This window comes from Episyrphus balteatus, chromosome 1 (assembly GCF_945859705.1).
Source record: "Episyrphus balteatus chromosome 1, idEpiBalt1.1, whole genome shotgun sequence".
Classification (NCBI taxonomy): domain Eukaryota; kingdom Metazoa; phylum Arthropoda; class Insecta; order Diptera; family Syrphidae; genus Episyrphus; species Episyrphus balteatus.
This window is the reverse complement of record NC_079134.1, coordinates 67,602,124-67,626,878: the sequence shown is the minus strand read 5'-3', so window position 1 is coordinate 67,626,878 and position 24,755 is coordinate 67,602,124. Positions and strand designations below refer to the sequence as shown.

General features: G+C 35.4%; 1 protein-coding gene across 1 annotated transcript; it reads left to right on the top strand.

Annotated features, from left to right (window-relative positions):
- The first annotated feature begins 293 nt into the window (after positions 1-293).
- LOC129906113 (uncharacterized) lies at positions 294-1,058 on the top strand. Its single transcript, XM_055981754.1, has one exon. The coding sequence runs from the start codon at positions 294-296 to the stop codon at positions 1,056-1,058; it is 765 nt and encodes a 254-aa protein (XP_055837729.1).
- Positions 1,059-24,755: the final 23,697 nt, after the last annotated feature.

Here is a 24,755-nt window from a genome sequence, read left to right as displayed (position 1 = left end):
TACAAAATTACAAACTTTTAATATGAGTGACAAAACCAAACATTTTTTTCAATATCTCGAGGAAAAATTTTAAAATATTTAGGTAACTCACTAACTACTACATTGGTGACCCCGAGTAAACACTCTAATAGGTATCCCCCGACCAACGGTAAGGTACCACACTCACTTTACAAGGTATCCCCCGACCCACGGTAAGGTGCCTCACACAAAACATTCACACACAGTTAAGAAGGTATCCCCCGACCAACGGTAAGGTGTCATCATTAACCCATACGACAGTTGACACCAACACAATGCCTGACAACGTAGACAAGGTCCAAGAAGAGGTTATTGGCAGAGTTTCCATCAAAGTTCCACCATTTTGGAAGCGGAGCCCTGACCTGTGGCTCCTCCAGCTTGAAGCCCAGTTCCACACCAGTGCAATCACATCTGATGTCACAAAGTATTTCAATCTTTTTGGAAACCTTGAAGCAGATGTCCTCACCGAAGTTCGAGATGTAGTCACCAGCCCTCCTGCTACAGAAAAATACAATGGTCTGAAGACTCGACTTCTAGCAGCGTTTCAAGAATCTGAGCAGAAAAGACTCCAGACCCTTCTCAGTGGCATTACTCTCGATGGAAGACGACCAACTCAGCTGCTTTCTAAGATGAGAGAGCTTGCGTCATCCACTATTTCTGAAGACATCCTCAGAACCTTATGGATGAAGCAGCTCCCTAACACCACCCAGTCCATCCTGTCGTGTAGTGCCAACCAAGAACTCAAGACTTTGGCAGAAATCGCAGATAAAATTTCTGACGTTTATTCCAATTCAGATGTTGCTTCTGTCTCAAAGCCTTCCAGCATTTCTGAAATTTCTGAGTTAAAAAATCAGATTGCTTCTCTTCAAAAGGATATTGAGCAACTTAAAGTATCCAGAAGCCGAAGCTCTTCACGTTCCAAAAATTTTATCCGGAATAAATCGAAGTCAAGAAATCAAAAAATGTGCTACTACCACCGTCGATTTGGCAAACAAGCAAGAAAGTGCCAAGAACCTTGCCAGTTTCAGACGGGAAACTAATTTGCGGACAGCAATCAGCAACTAGCCAGCCCGCAGATACCATAAGTCGCCTTTATGTCAATAAGAAATCTTCAAATAAATGTTTTCTCATTGACACTGTAGCCACAATTTCCGTCATTCCACCATCAAGCATAGAAAAGCGGAAGCAAATGGCACTGAAATTCCAACTTATGGAGAGCGTTTGATGTCCCTTAACCTTGGTCTTCGAAGAAACTTCACCTGGCCTTTCATCATTGCCCAAGTCACCGAGCCAATCATTGGTTCCGATTTCCTGTCCTTTTTCGATCTATTAGTTGATGTTAAAAACAAGAAACTAATTGATCGTAAAACAAGTCTTCAAACACATGGCTTTGGCGCAACAACATCTTCAAGTGCCGCAAACATCCAAACAATAAATCCGTCGTCATTCATATACGATTTATTGAATGAATTTCGAGACATCACCAAGACGAATCTGTTGGCTAAAACCAAGCACAATGTGACACACCACATCCAAACAAAAGGACCTCCTGTGTTTTCTAAAGCAAGGCGTCTATCTCCGGAACAGCTTAAGACAGCCAAACAAGAATTTGGCATTTTCTTGGCTTCTTCTCAAAAAAGTTTTCACCTACACAAAGCAAATATAGTGCCTATGACCGAGAGCTGCTAAGTGCTTACATGGCAATCAAGCATTTCCAGCATATGGTGGAAGGAAGAAAGTTCGTTCTCTGCACTGACCACAAACCTCTTACTTTCGCTTTTCAACAAAAGCCAGAGAAATCAAGCCCTCGTCAACTCAGACATTTGGACTTCATCGGACAGTTTACAACTGATATAGTTCACATCAGCGGCAAAGACAACGTAGTCGCTGATACTTAATCCAGACTTAACGCCATTTCTTCACCATTCTCAATCGATTACAACGATGTGACTTATAAACAACAAACCGATGAAGAACTCAAGAACCTCCTCAACTCTACTTCTTCGTCTCTACAGTTGAATCAAATCACTCTACCTGATACAAATCATCAAATCTTTTGTGATATTTCAACAGGCAAAGCACGACCATACATTCCATCAGATCTGCGACGTCAAGTTTTCAATACAATCCACAACATGTCACATCCCAGTGTTAAGAAAACTACCCAGATGATAAAAGAACGATACATATGGCCTGACTTGAAGAAGGATTGTCGCAAATGGTCTCAAACGTGCCTAAGCTGCCAAAAAAGCAAGATTCAACATCATATCCGATCTCCAATTTCAAATTTTTCACCTCCCGAAGAAAGATTTCATCATGTTCATCTTATTGGACCCTTACCATACTCAGCCGGAAACTCGTATGCCCTAACCTGTATTGATCGTTTCACAAGATGGCCAGAAGTTATTCCTATACCAGACATCACCGCCGAAACAGTGGCAACAGCATTTCTTTCTGGATGGATTTTCAGGTTTGGAATCCCTAAAGAAATCGTGACGGACCAAGGAAGACAGTTTGAATCCTCTCTTTTCAATGAACTGTCAAAACTTCTGGGCATCAAGAGACACCGGTTATCGCCTTATCATCCCCAGGCAAACGGAATGATAGAACGATTCCACCGGACTCTGAAGGCAGAAATCAAATGCCATGAAACAGAAGATTGGGTTGCCAAACTCCCAATTGTTCTGCTCGGCCTAAGATCATCCCTACAAGAAGACTTTAAAGCAACTTTAGCTGAACTTGTCTATGGAACAACATTGAGACTCCCAGGTGATATGTTTATTACAACTGGCTCTTCATCAAGCCATGATTTTCTCAACAAATTTCGAGATAATATGGAAAATATTAAGCCTATTCAACCTGAACGTCATGGTTCAACCAAAATTTTCATCGATAAGAACCTTCAACATTCAAGTCATGTTTTTGTTCGTAATGATGCAGTAAAAAAACCACTACAACAACCTTATGATGGCCCATATCTAGTGAAATCAAAAACAAGCAAATACTTCACACTAGAAATCAAAGGACATCAGAAAAACATCTCCATTGATCGCCTAAAACCAGCATTTCTTTTAAATGATCAACACCAAATCCAAGAAAGAAATCTAACACCTACTCCACCTCAGATGCCAACCACTCAGACTACAAAAAGCGGTAGACGTGTCCATATTCCAGACAGATATCGTTGTCACTAGAGGGCGAGTACTGTGGCGATTCATGAAATTCATAATTTTGTATTTTCCACTTAGTTTTAAAATCATCATTTTTACTTTAAGAACAAATTTTATATTAATCACCGATTCTGTGCAAAGTTTGTTTATCGAATGTAAACAAACTTTTTGATATAAATAGAGCTTAAAAAATAAAAATAAATCAGTTCTATTTAAGAATTCAAAGAAGTAGTTTCTTTTCATCCGAAGCTGCTACAAACTGTATCCACATGTCTTTTTGAGTGTTAGCGGACTCAATTTTTCGCCTTATAAAGAAAGATTTGGCATTTCTAATTTTATGTTTGTATACATTTCTATACTTTCGATATTGTTCCCAATCTGGGATGGCATTTGTTATCACAGCTTTTTTTATATAAGTTAATTTTTAAAGTTTTTGTTTGTTGAAGTTCAAAATTAAACCATTCTGCGTTTTTAAAGGGTATTTCTTTACTTACATCAAATTTTTCACTTAATGAACTAAGGCTATACGGCTGCTCACGGTTTTGGACAACTTTCTTATACTTTAAATAAACCACTTCTCAACTGATTTCACAATTTCCTTATATTTAATTTTTCGAATTTTACATCCCAAATGTATATCACAGACACAGATTACCAAAAATTTTGATAGTCGATCACGGTAATACCAATTCATTCATTTTGTTAATAAATATCAAATATCGTGTTGATATTTGACAACCATAATAAGGGTTAGTCAAGTAAATATTTGTTAACAAATAAAACAAACCTAAAGCCTAGTACGCAGCTGAAGCGAAATTTTCCATAAAATAGCTCAACGAAATCTTGAACGAAATTTAATCTTTTTGGTTTTTGTTTTAAAACATACATATATTCCGATGGTTTTTCTTAGTTTTTTTTATTTTTATCATTTTGACTTTGACATAATACGCTCGATGGTATTTTTTCATTAACATATTCGCTAAATGATTTTCGTTTCGCTTCAGCTGCGTGCTAGGCTTAGTTAAAGAAATTACTTAAATTTCTTTGGAATAACAATCCACAAGTTAAAAACAAAGGCCAATGTGAAATGAAACGTCAAAACAAAAATAGCGCATATTCACAATTGTATTTTGATCAATGTTCACAGTAGAGAAAAATTTGTCAATTGACAACCGAAATACCAAAATGTCTATCAATTGACAAGTTTATCTATCAATTGATATTTGACAACCATAATAGGGGCCTTTGGAACAAATCCATCTCGGATTGTAGCCACCTTACGGCGCACTTAGAGGTATTTGTTTGTTTGTTTGTTAAGTTTTATTTAGCAACTTGCGCCATTAAAAAGAAAATATTTACAATTTACAAATTTTTTTTAGAGTAAGTTACATTTTTTGCTCTTTTTAACATTTTTTTAAATATTAGTTAACATTTAATCGTATATAATTCAAAATTTTTCTTTTTCGAAAATTTTTTCGGAAGTTTTATAGATTCTGGAAGGCTGTTGAATGTTTGAAATCCCATATACTGCATTGTTCTCTGTCCTCTTGTTGTTCGTACTCCTTCAATTCTTAAGTCATGAATGTTTCTTAAATTGTGTTCTGGGATTTCATTGGTTCTCACATTTTCGCGTAGATAGTTTGGGCATATAGCATTTTTGATTTTATATACAAATTGCATAGCGCACATAAAAAGTCTCTGGTTAATATTGAGCCAGTTTAAGGACTCGACCATGAATGATACTGGTATGTATCTGTCGCACTTTAAAATTATACGCATTGCTTTATTTTGGAGCACTTGCAGTTTGTTTTTTTGGTATTGATGGCATAGAAAAAGTAAGCTACCACAATATAAAAAATGAGGCTTCAGGACAACATTATACACTCTAACAGCACAATTCATAGTTATGTTTTGTCGAACTTTGCGGAGAACTCCAATTTTCTTTGATATTTTTTTACACAAATAGTCTATGTGATCTTTAAAAGTTAGCTTATTGTCTATAATAACACCGAGATATTTAATGCTATTCACGTATTCTACTTGTATATTATCAACCGAAACTGTAGTTTCACTCTGCGCAAATCTATTGTTAAGAACCATAACTTTTGTTTTTTCTGTATTTAAGATCAATCTGTTCATCTTTAGCCATGAGATTAATGAGTGGCTTACACTCCTCTAAATCGTGCCCCGAAATGTAAATTAAACCATCATCCGCAAAGGGTTTGATTTTTGAATGTTTTATCACTTTTACTACGTCGTTTATATATAATTGAAATAGGGGGACACTGAGTATTGCACCTTGTGGGAGACCAACATCGACAGATACATATATAGAGACACTTTCATTGACTTTTGTACACTGAGTTCGGTTTGTTAAAGATTTAAACCAGCTAAGTTCAGCAGACTTTATACCATATCTGTTTAATTTGTCGAATATAATATTATGATTTACGGTTTCGAAAGCTCTTTTTAGGTCGATAAAAACCGCTATGATTATTTTATTTTGCTCAATTTCATGTTTCCAGTCACTTATCACATAATTAATACTTGTTTCACACGAATGATTTGCTCTGAATCCAGATTGGTAGGTTATTATAATGTTTTGATTTTCAATATGCTCTAACATTTAGGTATGCACAACTTTTTCTAAGACTTTTTCATAGGTTGGTAACATGTTTATTGGATGATATTCATTACACATTTCAGCACAGTACACTTTTTAATTGGGACAATTAATGATTTTTTCCATAATTCGGGAAAGATACCAGTAGGTAGGTAGGTAGGTAGAGATGGTGGTCATAAGCAGCCTAGCTTGATGACCCAATTAGCGCAAAATGCGCTTTTCTTTTTCGAAAATTTTTTCGGAGGTTTTATAGATTCTGGAAGGCTGTTGAATGTTTGAAATCCCATATACTGCATTGTTCTCTGTCCTCTTGTTGTTCGTACTCGTTCAATTCTTAAGTCATGAATGTTTCTTAAATTGTGTTCTGGGATTTCATTGGTTCTCACATTTTCGCGTAGATAGTTTGGGCATATAGCATTTTTGATTTTATATACAAATTGCATAGCGCACATAAAAAGTCTCTGGTTAATATTGAGCCAGTTTAAGGACTCGACCATGAATGATACTGGTATGTATCTGTCGCACTTTAAAATTATACGCATTGCTTTATTTTGGAGCACTTGCAGTTTGTTTTTTTGGTATTGATGGCATAGAAAAAGTAAGCTACCGCAATATAAAAAATGAGGCTTCAGGACAACATTATACACTCTAACAGCACAATTCATAGTTATGTTTTGTCGAACTTTGCGGAGAACTCCAATTTTCTTTGATATTTTTTTACACAAATAGTCTATGTGATCTTTAAAAATAAGCTTATTGTCTATAATAACACCGAGATATTTAATGCTATTCACGTATTCTACTTGTATATTATCAACCGAAACTGTAGTTTCACTCTGCGCAAATCTATTGTTAAGAACCATAACTTTTGTTTTTTCTGTATTTAAGATCAATCTGTTCATCTTAAGCCATGAGATTAATGAGTGGCTTACACTCTTCTAAATCGTGCCCCGAAATGTAAATTAAACCATCATCCGCAAAGGGTTTGATTTTTGAATGTTTTATCACTTTTACTACGTCGTTTATATATAATTGAAATAGGGGGACACTGAGTATTGCACCTTGTGGGAGACCAACATCGACAGATACATATATAGAGACACTTTCATTGACTTTTGTACACTGAGTTCGGTTTGTTAAAGATTTAAACCAGCTAAGTTCAGCAGACTTTATACCATATCTGTTTAATTTATCGAATATAATATTATGATTTACGGTTTCGAAAGCTCTTTTTAGGTCGATAAAAACCGCTATGATTATTTTATTTTGCTCAATTTCATGTTTCCAGTCACTTATCACATAATTAATACTTGTTTCACACGAATGATTTGCTCTGAATCCAGATTGGTAGGTTATTATATAGTTTTGATTTTCAATATGCTCTAACATTTGGGTATGCACAACTTTTTCTAAGACTTTTTCATAGGTTGGTAACATGTTTATTGGATGATATTCATTACACATTTCAGCACAGTACACTTTTTAATTGGGACAATTAATGATTTTTTCCATAATTCGGGAAAGATACCAGTAGGTAGGTAGGTAGGTAGAGATGGTGGTCATAAGCAGCCTAGCTTGATGACCCAATTAGCGCAAAATGCGCCGTTTTGATACCGAAACTTGTGAAACCTATGAGTTATAAATGGGTTAATTGGAATAAAGTGATTTCAATACATACGAGTGTTTAGGCTAGCCTAAAACCACTTTGTTGCATTGAGGAATGAGATCAAGTCTTTGATTTTAATTCTGAGATATTATTTAAATCGTTGAAAAATTCACTGCCCAGAGAGAGCATTTTACTTCTAGCAAGGGCAGGACATTGGCAAATCAGAGTTGTTACCAAGTAACCAGTACATTTTTCTATATTTCAAGTTTAGTTCTTCTCTTTTCTTTTTGATGTGCTCTTTCCACTTTAGCTTTGCATCCAAAGTCATTCCAAGGTATTTGGCCGTATTGGCGTAAGGTACAGCTTGATTATTAATGAATATTGGAATATTGTTTATCTTTTTATTTGTAAAGTTTATATGTGAAGATTTTGTTTCATTGAGTTTGATACGCCATTTTTCGGTCCAATCTCTGACAGTGTCGACGGCATTTTGCAGTTTTACTGCTGCCTTAGAGACACATTTGTCGGGTACCAAATTGCGGTATCATCTGCAAAAGTAGCCATTATGGTGTGATTACCAACTGGGATATCCCTTGTGTATAGTAAATACAGGGTAGGACCTAGGAAACTTCCTTGTGGTACACCGGCTTCTATTTTCTTCAGTTCCGAATATTCTTGATCGTACCTTACTCTAAACAATCGGTCTGAGATATACGATTTTAATATTTCATAGTACTGTCTGGGAAGATCCCTTTGCAGTTTGTACTCAAGTCCCTCATGCCAAACCTTGTCAAAGGCTTGAGCAACATCTAAGAAAATAGCTGAACATACTTGTTTTTCTTCTAATGCTTTTTCCATTACATCCGTTATTCTATGAAATTGGTCTATCGTGGAATGTTTATTTCTAAAGCCAAACTGATGATTTGGGATTAACCTTCTTTCTTCTATAATTTTGCTAAGTCTCTTCAGAAGCAGTTTTTCAAAAACTTTTGCCATAATTGGTATTAGCGATATTGGTCTGTAGGACGTCACTTCTGTAGGTGGCTTACCTTGCTTGGGTATGACAATAACTTCAGCAATTTTCCAATGGTGTGGGACATACCGTTGCTTAAGGCATGCATTTATTATATATTGGAGTTTTATGAAGGCTTTCAAAGGCATTTCTTTCATAACCTGGGCAGTAATTAGATCGTAACCTGGTGATTTTTTATTTGATAGTTGATGTAAACACATACTATTTATTTCTTTTAATCTTACAATTGGTATTTCACTTTCATCTATCTTATCAACAAGCTGTAAGCTATTTTCAGCCGCGTTTGTTGGGTATGGCTTAAAAACATTCGCTAGATGCTCCGCGAAAAGGTTAGCTTTTTCTTTTGGGTTACCGATCCATTTCCCATCTTGAGATTTCAGGAGAGTTTAGTAACTGCGGTCTTTTCAGGCGCTTGGCTGCTTTCCATAGCGAAAAATCGGTTGAAGCATCAGTCGTTAAATTCCTTAGGAATGTACTGAGTGAATCATTTTTGAATATAAATTTGTTTTTTAAGATTGTTGCTTATACGGTTAAACGTTGTTTTATCATCTAGAAATCTAGTATTTTGCCATTTTCTTCGAGCTCTTCTTTTCTCTATTATCAACTTTCTTATCTCTAAAGGATATTTTATTTCATTTTGTCTTCTATTAGAAAATGTTGGAGTACTTTCTTCAGCGGCCTGTTGCACATCAGCAATAAATTGTTCCACTTAATGGTCAATTTGCTCGATTGTATCCATGGGAGATTTTAAATTTATAAAACTTAAAAGCCTTTCTCTAAAATCACTCCAGTTTGTTTTCTTATTTACAAGCTTTGGATTACTTTTTTCTATTACTTCCGATTCACTTAGTGATAGAATCACTGGAGTATGACAAGTCATAATTACCTTCGACACTAATGTGATTTCGTTTGATTCCTTTAGCTACGAAAAAGGTCTGGTATTTTGTTAGTATCGGAAGGCCAGTAAGTTTGCGACCTGGAGGAATAGAATTCGCAATTGTATTTACGGCCTGCTTGGAAAAGTCTTTTGCCTTTTTCAAACAACTGCGACAAAAGGTGTTGTAAGGAATACCTAGCTTTGCTGCGTGTTCTCCTATCGGCCAATGTCCCGTACATACCGTAACGATCCTGCTAATTTCTTTTCTGGGTCTAGAGATTAGGTCATATGTTTTGGATTTATTATAGGTGGGCCAGATTTTTCTGGATATGACGCAGCTAGTCAAGTTGTGTCACCTCTTGTTGGCTTTTGTTAGGTATTAAGTGAGTAGAAAGTAGAAAGTGAGATATTTATAATACGTAGCATAATGGGATGGGACCAATTACATTGACAGATTCTCTTAACATTTTGACGTTTAAAAAGTTAAAGTCACTTTTTTGACTAATGTTGGGCAATTCCATGGTAGCTCACGTTACATTCACAAAAATTTCCAACACATAAATAATTTTTTTTTTTCAATTTTAATGTAAATTGATACGAAATTACTATCCATGAATGGAGCATAACTATTACTTTCATAATTAACTAAAAAAATTGTCTTTATTTTTAACATTTGCTTGGGAAAAATAAAAGTTTGATGGTAACTCACGTTACAAAAATCGGACACGAATTTTAAGAGTCCGACAGTATGAAGTTTTTATGTGAAATTAAGAATCTCAATTTGTTTTCAATGAAGATTCCATACATACAAAATTACAAACTTTTAATATGAGTGACAAAACCAAACATTTTTTTCAATATCTCGAGGAAAAATTTTAAAATATTTAGGTAACTCACTAACTACTACATTGGTGACCCCGAGTAAACACTCTAATAGGTATCCCCCGACCAACGGTAAGGTACCACACTCACTTTACAAGGTATCCCCCGACCCACGGTAAGGTGCCTCACACAAAACATTCACACACAGTTAAGAAGGTATCCCCCGACCAACGGTAAGGTGCCATCATTAACCCATACGACAGTTGACACCAACACAATGCCTGACAACGTAGACAAGGTCCAAGAAGAGGTTATTGGCAGAGTTTCCATCAAAGTGCCACCATTTTGGAAGCGGAGCCCTGACCTGTGGCTCCTCCAGCTTGAAGCCCAGTTCCACACCAGTGCAATCACATCTGATGTCACAAAGTATTTCAATCTTTTTGGAAACCTTGAAGCAGATGTCCTCACCGAAGTTCGAGATGTAGTCACCAGCCCTCCTGCTACAGAAAAATACAATGGTCTGAAGACTGGACTTCTAGCAGCGTTTCAAGAATCTGAGCAGAAAAGCCTCCAGACCCTTCTCAGTGGCATTACTCTCGATGGAAGACGACCAACTCAGCTGCTTTCTAAGATGAGAGAGCTTGCGTCATCCACTATTTCTGAAGACATCCTCAGAACCTTATGGATGAAGCAGCTCCCTAACACCACCCAGTCCATCCTGTCGTGTAGTGCCAACCAAGAACTCAAGACTTTGGCAGAAATGGCAGATAAAATTTCTGACGTTTATTCCAATTCAGATGTTGCTTCTGTCTCAAAACCTTCCAGCATTTCTGAAATTTCTGAGTTAAAAAATCAGATTGCTTCTCTTCAAAAGGATATTGAGCAACTTAAAGTATCCAGAAGCCGAAGCTCTTCACGTTCCAAAAAATTTATCCGGAATAAATCGAAGTCAAGAAATCAAAAAATGTGCTACTACCACCGTCGATTTGGCAAACAAGCAAGAAAGTGCCAAGAACCTTGCCAGTTTCAGACGGGAAACTAATTTGCGGACAGCAATCAGCAACTAGCCAGCCCGCAGACACCATAAGTCGCCTTTATGTCAATGAGAAATCTTCAAATAAATGTTTTCTCATTGACACTGTAGCCACAATTTCCGTCATTCCACCATCAAGCATAGAAAAGCGGAACAATCAATCGAACCGTGTTCTCTATGCAGCAAATGGCACTGAAATTCCAACTTATGGAGAGCGTTTGATGTCCCTCAACCTTGGTCTTCGAAGAAACTTCACCTGGCCTTTCATCATTGCCCAAGTCACCGAGCCAATCATTGGTTCCGATTTCCTGTCCTTTTTCGATCTATTAGTTGATGTTAAAAACAAGAAACTAATTGATCGAAAAACAAGTCTTCAAACACATGGCTTTGGCGCAACAACATCTTCAAGTGCCGCAAACATCCAAACAATAAATCCGTCGTCATTCATATACGATTTATTGAATGAATTTCAAGACATCACCAAGACGAATCTGTTGGCTAAAACCAAGCACAATGTGACACACCACATCCAAACAAAAGGACCTCCTGTGTTTTCTAAAGCAAGGCGTCTATCTCCGGAACAGCTTAAGACAGCCAAACAGAATTTGAGTTCATGATCAACCAAGGGATTTGTCGACCATCAAAGAGCAGCTGGGCGAGTCCTCTTCACATGGTCAAGAAAGAAAATGGTGACTGGCGTCCATGTGGCGACTATAGAAGACTCAATGCGATAACCATCTCAGATCGCTATCCCATGCCTCCCATTGGAGATTTTGTTCATCATCTGAAGGGTAAGAAAGTCTTCAGCGTCATAGATCTGACTCGTGCCTACCATCAGATCCCTGTGGAACCAGAAGATATCCCAAAAACAGCTATCATCACTCCTTTTGGACTGTTCGAGTTCATGGTGATCAGTGGCGTAGATAGCTTTTCGCTAAGGGGGGGGGATAGATCTACAACATAGTTCGCACATTTTTTAAAAGTTTTAATGCTTCTTTGTATTATTTGTATTATCTTTAAACTGGAGAAAGTTCTTTCGGTAGTTGACGTTAAAGCCAGCAGTGTAGCTAATATCTTTAATAAAATATTATGTATATTGGGAAAGCTTTCTTCGGGGGAGCTATCGAGCGCTTCCAATGAGTTCTTAGAGGAAGTATTATTCCTTCTGATCAAATATCTTTACCGAGTTTTTAACACAGAGAATAATATGACCACCTAAAAACTAACATATTTTCTTATTGAACTGTTTTATGAAGAAATCTTATTAAAATCAAGAATTTATAAGGTTTTTCCACAGAGATTTATTATTATTTTCATGGAGAAATAATCTTTTAAAAAATTTAGTAAAAATTTCATATTTTTATCAACTTGCCACTAGAACAAAAATTGTGACCAATTTTTCTATAGTGAGTTGAAATAGGTGGCAGATGTGCGACAAGAGATAGAGAGTTGAAGTCTTCAGTTCGATCGCCGACACGATTGTATTTTTTTTTTTTCTTGGAAAAACCCTACAAGTGCATATTTAAAAACAATTAGGAAAACCCGATTGCTTAAATAATATTTTTTTCTTGGATGAAAACTTTAAGAAAATCTTATTGTTCTATTTTATGTGGTCTAGTTTTCTCTGTGCAAGAATAGAAGATGATCATGCAGCCAAATGTTTGGTAAAACTCAACAGTTTCATTAATTTGTTTAGCTGCTTTGTCTATTTCAGACGAAGAATTCTTGGAAAGAACCGAAAATCCTTCTAGTATATATGTTTTCATGGTTTGTACATTTTTCTCCAAGGCCTATTACATAGGAATCGAGAAAGGGATTGAAAACAGTTTTACGAAAATATTCTTATCTGTACTTTGAACCGACAGGTTCGAACAATTCTTTTGTCGCTTAACTATTCTCTTATGTTTATCGCCAATGTAGAGCTAGCTGGCGAAGCTTGTTGGTTGCCCAAATCCACAGCGGATTGTAGCCGCCTTACGGCGGCGCTGGTCACCCTAAGGAAGTAAGTTAGTTATTGCCAATGTCAGCTATTTTTTCGCATCTTCAAACACTTTCGAAAGTGAGTCGTCTTCTGCCCGTTTAATTTTAAGTTGATCGCTTTAATCTTTGGCGATATCCATAGCTTGGACCAAGTCTAACTTCACTCTTTAAAACTCACGACTTAATCGCAACGAGAGTTGGTAAACCATACTTAAAACCTTTAAGCTATAGTCAAGAACTCGAAATCCATAGCGTTTTTTAAGTTCTTTGCGTCACTTTCCAATGATCTTATTTGGTCAAGAGTCTCGAACACAAACGGAAATAGCTTGATATTTTGATATCTATCGCGACAGATTCAGATCCTGTGAGTACTAACTAGACTTAATTCAAGTAGGAACCTAGGAACTAAATTTCGGAGTGCGTTTCTTTAACTTATTTGTTCATGACTGTTCATGTTAAACAATTATGGATCCCAATGGGGGGGGGATATATCCCCTGATCCCCCCCTATCTACGCCACTGATGGTGATGACTTTTGGTCTGTGCAACGCTGCACAAACTTTTCAACGATTCGTTCATGAAGTGACCAAAGGCCTTGATTTCTGTTTTCCATACATTGATGACTTCTTAATCGCATCAAATTCATCTGAAGAGCACCAAAACATCTCAAACAGCTTTTCCAACGTTTTCGAGAATTCGGTCTTACCATCAATCCTTCCAAATGCACTTTCCAGTCATCATCCGCCGTAAGCTTCTTGGGTTATCTTGTCACTGAAGAAGGACTCAAACCATTGCCATCCAAAGTTGAAAACACCATGTCATACAAGAAACCATCAACAGTCCAAGAGCTCCGAAGATTTTTGGACATGCTTAACTTCTACCGACGTTTTATTCCAAATGCTGCTCAAATCCAAGCTCCACTTCATGCATATCCATGTGGCAACAAGAAAAATGATAACACATCTATCAATTGGACGGTCGAACTAGAAAATGCTTTTCAATCCTGTAAAGAAGCTCTAGCCAACTCAACTCTCCTAGCACATCCAGATACTGACGCTCCATTGTCAATCATGACAGAGCATCCGATACTGCTGCAGGTACAGTTGTTCAACAGCTTGTCTCTAACCATTGGCAACTTCTTGGCTTCTTCTCAAAAAAGTTTTCACCTACACAAAGCAAATATAGTGCCTATGACCGAGAGCTGCTAAGTGCTTACATGGCAATCAAGCATTTCCAGCATATGGTGGAAGGAAGAAAGTTCGTTCTCTGCACTGACCACAAACCTCTTACTTTCGCTTTTCAACAAAAGCCAGAGAAATCAAGCCCTCGTCAACTCAGACATTTGGACTTCATCGGACAGTTTACAACTGATATAGTTCACATCAGCGGCAAAGACAACGTAGTCGCTGATACTTTATCCAGACTTAACGCCATTTCTTCACCATTCTCAATCGATTACAACGATGTGACTTATAAACAACAAACCGATGAAGAACTCAAGAACCTCCTCAACTCTACTTCTTCGTCTCTACAGTTGAATCAAATCACTCTACCTGATACAAATCATCAAATCTTTTGTGATATTTCAACAGGCAAAGCACGACCATACATTCCATCAGATCTGCGACGTCAAGTTTTCAATACAATCCACAACATGTCACATCCCAGTGTTAAGAAAACTACCCAGATGATAAAAGAACGATACATATGGCCTGACTTGAAGAAGGATTGTCGCAAATGGTCTCAAACGTACCTAAGCTGCCAAAAAAGCAAGATTCAACATCATATCCGATCTTCAATTTCATCATGTTCATCTTATTGGACCCTTACCATACTCAGCCGGAAACTCGTATGCTCTAACCTGTATTGATCGTTTCACAAGATGGCCAGAAGTTATTCCTATACCAGACATCACCGCCGAAACAGTGGCAACAGCATTTCTTTCTGGATGGATTTCCAGGTTTGGAATCCCTAAAGAAATCGTGACGGACCAAGGAAGACAGTTTGAATCCTCTCTTTTCAATGAACTGTCAAAACTTCTGGGCATCAAGAGACACCGTTCATCGCCTTATCATCCCCAGGCAAACGGAATGATAGAACGATTCCACCGGACTCTGAAGGCAGCAATCAAATGCCATGAAACAGAGGATTGGGTTGCCAAACTCCCAATTGTTCTGCTCGGCCTAAGATCATCCCTACAAGAAGACTTTAAAGCAACTTTAGCTGAACTTGTCTATGGAACAACATTGAGACTCCCAGGCGATATGTTTATTACAACTGACTCTTCATCAAGCCATGATTTTCTCAACAAATTTCGAGATAATATGGAAAATATTAAGCCTATTCAACCTGAACGTCATGGTTCAACCAAAATTTTCATCGATAAGAACCTTCAACATTCAAGTCATGTTTTTGTTCGTAATGATGCAGTAAAAAAACCACTACAATAACCTTATGATGGCCCATATCTAGTGAAATCAAAAACAAGCAAATACTTCACACTAGAAATCAAAGGACATCAGAAGAAAAACATCTCCATTGATCGCCTAAAACCAGCATTTCTTTTAAATGATCAACACCAAATCCAAGAAAGAAATCTAACACCTACTCCACCTCAGATGCCAACCACTCAGACTACAAAAAGCGGTAGACGTGTCCATATTCCAGACAGATATCGTTGTCACTAGAGGGCGAGTACTGTGGCGATTCATGAAATTCATAATTTTGTATTTTCCACTTAGTTTTAAAATCATCATTTTTACTTTAAGAACAAATTTTATATTAATCACCGATTCTGTGCAAAGTTTGTTTATCGAATGTAAACAAACTTTTTGATATAAATAGAGCTTAAAAAATAAAAATAAATCAGTTCTATTTAAGAATTCAAAGAAGTAGTTTCTTTTCATCCGAAGCTGCTACAAACTGTATCCACATGTCTTTTTGAGTGTTAGCGGACTCAATTGTTCGCCTTATAAAGAAAGATTTGGCATTTCTAATTTTATGTTTGTATACATTTCTATACTTTCGATATTGTTCCCAATCTAGGATGGCATTTGTTATCACAGCTTTTTTTATATAAGTTAATTTTTAAAGTTTTTGTTTGTTGAAGTTCAAAATTAAACCATTCTGCGTTTTTAAAGGGTATTTCTTTACTTACTACTAATGAGTCAATTTCACAATTTAGTTCTACATCAAATTTTTCACTTAATGAACTAAGGCTATACGGCTGCTCACGGTTTTGGACAACTTTCTTATACTTTAAATAAACCACTTCTCAACTGATTTCACAATTTCCTTATATTTAATTTTTCCAATTTTACATCCCAAATGTATATCACAGACACAGATTACCAAAAATTTTGATAGTCGATCACGGTAATACCAATTCATTCATTTTGTTAATAAATATCAAATATCGTGTTGATATTTGACAACCATAATAAGGGTTAGTCAAGTAAATATTTGTTAACAAATAAAACAAACCTAAAGCCTAGTACGCAGCTGAAGCGAAATTTTCCATAAAATAGCTCAACGAAATCTTGAACGAAATTTAATCTTTTTGGTTTTTGTTTTAAAACATACATATATTCCGATGGTTTTTCTTAGTTTTTTTTATTTTTATCATTTTGACTTTGACATAATACGCTCGATGGTATTTTTTCATTAACATGTTCGCTAAATGATTTTCGTTTCGCTTCAGCTGCGTACTAGGCTTAGTTGAAGAAATTACTTAAATTTTGTTTGGAATAACAATCCACAAGTTAAAAACAAAGGCCAATGTGAAATGAAACGTCAAAACAAAAATAGCGCATATTCACAATTGTATTTTGATCAATGTTCACAGTAGAGAAAAATTTGTCAATTGACAACCGAAATACCAAAATGTCTATCAATTGACAAGTTTATCTATCAATTGATATTTGACAACCATAATAGGGGCCTTTGGAACAAATCCATCTCGGATTGTAGCCACCTTACGGCGCACTTAGAGGTATTTGTTTGTTTGTTTGTTAAGTTTTATTTAGCAACTTGCGCCATTAAAAAGAAAATATTTACAATTTACAAATTTTTTTTAGAGTAAGTTACATTTTTTGCTCTTTTTAATATTTTTTTAAATATTAGTTAACATTTAATCGTATATAATTCAAAATTTTTCTTTTTCGAAAATTTTTTCGGAAGTTTTATAGATTCTGGAAGGCTGTTGAATGTTTGAAATCCCATATACTGCATTGTTCTCTGTCCTCTTGTTGTTCGTACTCGTTCAATTCTTAAGTCATGAATGTTTCTTAAATTGTGTTCTGGGATTTCATTGGTTCTCACATTTTCGCGTAGATAGTTTGGGCATATAGCATTTTTGATTTTATATACAAATTGCATAGCGCACATAAAAAGTCTCTGGTTATTATTGAGCCAGTTTAAGGACTCGACCATGAATGATACTGGTATTTATCTGTCGCACTTTAAAATTATATGCATTGCTTTATTTTGGAGCACTTGCAGTTTGTTTTTTGGTATTGATGGCATAGAAAAAGTAAGCTACCAAAATATAAAAAATGAGGCTTCAGGACAACATTATACACTCTAACAGCACAATTCATAGTTATGTTTTGTCGAACTTTGCGGAGAACTCCAATTTTCTTTGATATTTTTTTACACAAATATTCTATGTGATCTTTAAAAGTTAGCTTATTGTCTATAATAGCACCGAGATATTTAATGCTATTCACGTATTCTACTTGTATATTATCAACCGAAACTGTAGTTTCACTCTGCGCAAATCTATTGTTAAGAACCATAACTTTTGTTTTTTCTGTATTTAAGATCAATCTGTTCATCTTTAGCCATGAGATTAATGAGTGGCTTACACTCTTCTAAATCGTGCCCCGAAATGTAAATTAAACCATCATCCGCAAAGGGTTTGATTTTTGAATGTTTTATCACTTTTACTACGTCGTTTATATATAATTGAAATAGGGGGACACTGAGTATTGCACCTTGTGGGAGACCAACATCGACAGATACATATATAGAGACACTTTCATTGACTTTTGTACACTGAGTTCGGTTTGTTAAAGATTTAAACCAGCTAAGTTCAGCAGACTTTATACAATATCTGTTTAATTTATCGAATATAATATTATGATTTACGGTTTCGAAAGCTCTTTTTAGGTCGATAAAAACCGCTATGATTATTTTATTTTGCTCAATTTCATGTTTCCAGTCACTTATCACATAACACGGTGTTACAAAAATGAGGTTTCAAAATATACGCGGGCGGAGACCTATCAGGTTTTGTAGAGCTAGTCGCACTGATTACGAAACGGTATTTGAAAATCCCCTAACACCCCCAAAATCTGGAGTTACGGGCAAAAAACGGTTTTTTGGACCTTCACCCATTGAAAAAATTCTAGCTTCGACAATTTTTTACCCATTTTCGATTTTTTTACAGTTCCTGATAGGAGATAAACATACCATCAACAATATATAAAACATGTAGCTCGGTTAAACCACTTAGAATTTATAAGCTGTCAAAGTTCAAAAATTCCATTTTTTTCGTCATTTGCCCAACTTCGGCATCAATTTAAAGTATATGTTTTCAAAACAATATGCTATTTTAAAAATATATTCTTAAACTATATCTATTTCTCAATCAATCGAGGTATTTTTTATGAAAATCACTTCTAAATTGGCTTAGAAAAAAAAATTTTTCGATTTCAACCCAAATACAGAAATTCGAACTTTTAGGTATAGAACAAAAATGTTGTTTCGGCACGTAGTAGGATAACTTGGGCGCCAGGATTTGATAACGGGTTTTTGTAGAGAAGCTCAATACAAACATTTTTTTCCTTGGGAGGGGGGTCTATCTCCCTCCGTTAAGGTGGGAGGGGCATTTTTCTAAAAAAAAATTATCAAAATAAAAAAAAATTATTAAAAAACAACGGCAACACTTACAGAAATAAATGATACCATTTCCGAAAGGAAAAATTGTGTATTTGATTCTAATTTTTAAATCAATATAATATAACCAATAGTTTTTGAAATGATCAATTTCAAAGTTAAAAATAGGCGAACAAAATTTTTTTTAAATTCATTTTATACTATTTTTTCCAGACTGTGAATTTTAGTAAAAAAATTACTCACACAGAAAACTGCCTCAATTAATTTCTTAAAGAACAGTGAAAACTATATTTTTCTATGTCTTCTAGTTTTTGAGAAAATTGAAAAATTATTTTATGAGATTTTTTATTTTTCAAAATATTTTTTGTTTTTATTTGTTTTTATTTTTCAATTTTTTCAAAAACTAGAAGACATAGAAGCATATAGTTTTCACTGTTCTTTAAGAAATCAATTGAGGCAGTTTTCTGTGTGAGTAATTTTTTTTACTAAAATTCACAGTCTGGAAAAAATAGTATAAAATGAATTTTAAAAAAACTTTGTTCGCCTATTTTTAACTTTGGAATTGATTATTTCAAAAACTATTGGTTATATTATATTGATTTAAAAATTAGAATCAAATATACAATTTTTCCTTTCGGAAATGGTATCATTTATTACTGTAAGTGTTGCCGTTGTTTTTTAATAATTTTTTTTTATTTTGATAATTTTTTTTTTAGAAAAATGCCCCTCCCACCATAACGGAGGTAGAAAGACCCCCCTCCCAAAGAAAAAAATGTTTGTATTGAGCTTCTCTACAAAAACCTGTTATCAAATCCTGGCGCCCAAGTTATCCTACTTCGTGCCGAAACAACATTTTTGTTCTATACCTAAAAGTTCGAATTTCTGTATCTGGGTTGAAATCGAAAAAATTTTTTTTCTAAGCCAATTTTGAAGTGATTTTCATAAAAAATACCTCGATTGATTGAAAAATAGATATAGTTTTAGAATATATTTTTAAAATAGCATATTGTTTTGAAAACATATACTTTAAATTGATGCCGAAGTTGGGCAAATGACGAAAAAAATGGAATTTTTGAACTTTGACAGCTTATAAATTCTAAGTGGTTTAACCGAGCTACATGTTTTATACATTGTTGAAAAGGTATGTTTATCTCCTATCAGAAACTGTAAAAAATTCGAAAATGGGTAAAAAATTGTAGAAGCTAGAATTTTTTCAATGGGTGAAGGTCCAAAAAAACGTTTTTTGCCCGTAACTCCAGATTTTGGGGGTGTTAGGGGATTTTCAAATACCGTTTCGTATTCAGTGCGATTAGCTCTACAAAACCCGATAGGTCTCCGCCCGCGTATATTTTGAGTGTTACACCGTGTAATTAATACTTGTTTCACACGAATGATTTGCTCTGAATCCAGATTGGTAGGTTGTTATGTTTTGATTTTCAATATGCTCTAACATTTGGGTATGCACAACTTTTTCTAAGACTTTTTCATAGGTTGGTAACATGTTTATTGGATGATATTCATTACACATTTCAGCACAGTACACTTTTTAATTGGGACAATTAATGATTTTTTCCATAATTCGGGAAAGATACCAGTAGGTAGGTAGGTAGGTAGAGATGGTGGTCATAAGCAGCCTAGCTTGATGACCCAATTAGCGCAAAATGCGCCGTTTTGATACAGAAACTTGTGAAACCTATGAGTTATAAATGGGTTAATTGGAATAAAGTGATTTCAATACATACGAGTGTTTAGGCTAGCCTAAAACCACTTCGTTGCATTGAGGAATGAGATCAAGTCTTTGATCTTTAATTCTGAGATGTTATTTAAATCGTTGAAAAATTCACTGCCCAGAGAGAGCATTTTACTTTTAGCAAGGGCAGGACATTGGCATAGGAAGTGGAATACCGTTTGTTTTTCCTGCTGATTCAAACAACGTTTTTTTTTTGACGGGAGGAAATCTTCAAAAGACACTTGGCAGTATTCGACACCAAGTAGTGTGGGACTCTTAACCACTAAAACCACCTCTTTAACAGAACCAATCTTGAGAGATCGACATCAGATTTTTCTTTCTTAACTTTGTAAAATCACTTTGGGGGAAGTTTAAACTTTTAATATTTTCCCATGTTTTTTTTTAGACCATAGGCTCATGAGGCTTGGTTCTTCTTAATCTCCGAACATGGTTTCTTGTATTCAAGACGGACACCATTTCAGAATTGGTATGACTTTGCAGTCTCTGATTATGCGATACAGCGTATTTTTTAACAACTTCTGTTACCGTTTCTATTTGTAAGTCACGATGTAGATCGCTATTTCTTATGTACCAAGGTGCATTAACTATTCCACGAAGGACTTTGTTTTGGAATTTTTGGATGATTTCGGTATTTGTTTTCTTTGTACAGCCCCATAATTGGATACCATAGGTCCAAACAGGCTTTAGTACTTGATTATACAGCATTATTTTGGTTTGGGTTGATAAATCAGAGTTGTTACCAAGTAACCAGTACATTTTTCTATATTTCAAGTTTAGTTCTTCTCTTTTCTTTTTGATGTGCTCTTTCCACTTTAGCTTTGCATCCAAAGTCATTCCAAGGTATTTGGCCGTATTGGCGTAAGGTACAGCTTGATTATTAATGAATATTGGAATATTGTTTATCTTTTTATTTGTAAAGTTTATATGTGAAGATTTTGTTTCATTGAGTTTGATACGCCATTTTTCGGTCCAATCTCTGACAGTGTCGACGGCATTTTGCAGTTTTACTGCTGCCTTAGAGACACATTTGTCGGGTACCAAATTGCGGTATCATCTGCAAAAGTAGCCATTATGGTGTGATTACCAACTGGGATATCCCTTGTGTATAGTAAATACAGGGTAGGACCTAGGACACTTCCTTGTGGTACACCGGCTTCTATTTTCTTCAGTTCCGAATATTCTTGATCGTACCTTACTCTAAACAATCGGTCTGAGATATACGATTTTAATATTTCATAGTACTGTCTGGGAAGATCCCTTTGCAGTTTGTACTCAAGTCCCTCATGCCAAACCTTGTCAAAGGCTTGAGCAACATCTAAGAAAATAGCTGAACATACTTGTTTTTCTTCTAATGCTTTTTCTATTACATCCGTTATTCTATGAACTTGGTCTATCGTGGAATGTTTATTTCTAAAGCCAAACTGATGATTTGGGATTAACCTTCTTTCTTCTATAATTTTGCTAAGTCTCTTCAGAAGCAGTTTTTCAAAAACTTTTGCCATAATTGGTATTAGCGATATTGGTCTGTAGGACGTCACTTCTGTAGGTGGCTTACCTTGCTTGGGTATGACAATAACTTCAGCAATTTTCCAATGGTGTGGGACATACCGTTGCTTAAGGCATGCATTTATTATATATTGGAGTTTTATGAAGGCTTTCAAAGGCATTTCTTTCATAACCTGGGCAGTAATTAGATCGTAACCTGGTGATTTTTTATTTGATAGTTGATGTAAACACATACTATTTATTTCTTTTAATCTTACAATTGGTATTTCACTTTCATCTATCTTATCAACAAGCTGTAAGCTATTTTCAGCCGCGTTTGTTGGGTATGGCTTAAAAACATTCGCTAGATGCTCCGCGAAAAGGTTAGCTTTTTCTTTTGGGTTACCGATCCATTTCCCATCTTGAGATTTCAAGGGAGAGTTTAGTAACTGCGGTCTTTTCAGGCGCTTGGCTGCTTTCCATAGTGAAAAATCGGTTGAAGCATCAGTCGTTAAATTCTTTAGGAATGTACTGAGTGAATCATTTTTGAATTTATAAATTTGTTTTTTAAGATTGTTGCTTATTTATTTATTTATTTATTTATATAAAGGTATCGCTGCATAAAAAGATTTCTCTTGTAGGTAATGCAGGTTAGTAGCATACATTTGAAAATATGATTTATAGTTAACTATTTATTTACAAAATATAAAAAAAAAATATATATATAAAGATATAAAGTGAAAAACAATGAAACTTCAGTTTTCATTAGAAAAGTGAGAAGAGACCAAAGTCAAAAAACTAGCATTGTATCCAATCGTTGACCTAATTGAAATTGGCAATTGATTCCATAACCTGACCGCGTAAATGAAAAATTGACGTTGTGACGTTAGACTTTTGTGCCTAATTGGCTTCAAATTCAGATGTCTGTTAGACCGCGGAAAATTAATTTTATTATAAAGATATTCCGGTTGTTTTTGGTGAATAATATTATAGAGCATTTTGACGGATTTTAGCTTTTAAAAGTTTTCAAGTGTACATCCAAGCATGCGATTTGAATATTCAGAGACATGGTCGTAACGACCAAGGTTGAAAACATATCTTGCACATGAGTTAACAGCAACTTTGAGTTTACTAAAAGAGTTTATGTCAGGATCACAGAAAAGTTCACAGCCATAGCTGATAATAGGGACAATAAGAGACTTCACAAGTTTAAGTTTTACTTCCAAGGGAAGGACGTTTCTGGTTACAGAAAGTCCTCTTAATGAGCCATAGATTTTTGAGACAACACTGTTTATGTGGTCGTCCCAAGACAATCTGTTGTTAAACATAATCCCCAGATTTCTTACATTAAAAACCATATCAATACGTACATTGTTTAAAGAAATGGGAGGAAAACCACTCTGATCTATATGACGTCTCCAGAAGGTAGTTGCTTTGGTTTTTGTTGGGTTAATCAACAAATCATTTTGGAAGGACCAGAAAAATATTGACTTTAAGTCAACATTCATTTTTGAAAAAGCATCTTCAATATTTTTGTATGGAAAACGTATTTAATCTGCACGTCATCAGCGTATATATGGAAAGAACTGTATTGTAGAGTAGTGGGGAGGTCGTTGATAAATAACGAAAACAAAAGAGGACCAAGGATCGAACCTTGAGGAACTCCCGCATTTGTATGATGGAAGGATGAGAGCTTAGAGTTACATGATACAGCCTGAGACCGATTAGATAGATACGAGTATAAAAGTTTGCTGGCAGAATTTGAAAAGTTGAAAAGGTTAGATAGTTTATTGCAAAGCAGGGTATGATTCACACAGTCAAATGCTTTAGAAAAGTCAATTAAGGTCATAGTTGTCATTAGATCGTCATCGAAAGCATCGCGAATATCATCTGACACTTTCAAGAGTGCTGTTATGCAGCTGTGACCTTGTCGAAAGCCTGACTGTAAAGGCGATAGTAAATGTTGATCTTCGATGTACTTTTTTATATCCTTGCTTACAATCAATTCAAAAACCTTTGAAAGGAAAGGTAGAATCGCTATGGGTCTATACTCGACACTTGTTCCCTTTTTAGGTACAGGTATAATTTTTGACCTTTTTCATTGAATAGGAAAAGAAGATGTCATGATGATCGTGTTGAAAATATGTACTATGTAGTGTATAATGTGTGGAAGAAGAATTTTAATAAAATCAGGGTGAATATTGTCTAAACCAACACATTTTGATTTGATTGAAAATATTGCATCTCCAACTAAGAACATGTCTACATTACGAAGTGTGAAACTGAATTCAGAATTGTTTCTAAAGATTGGTGTGCTGTTGATTGCGAGCTGGCTTGGAGCAGCAAATTTCAAATTTAACGCCTCAACATCAATATCTTCACGTGCACAAGGACTTTGTTTACAAACACTAATGTCTTTGACCTTCTTCCAAAAAAACTTAGAGGATCTATCAGAAGAAAA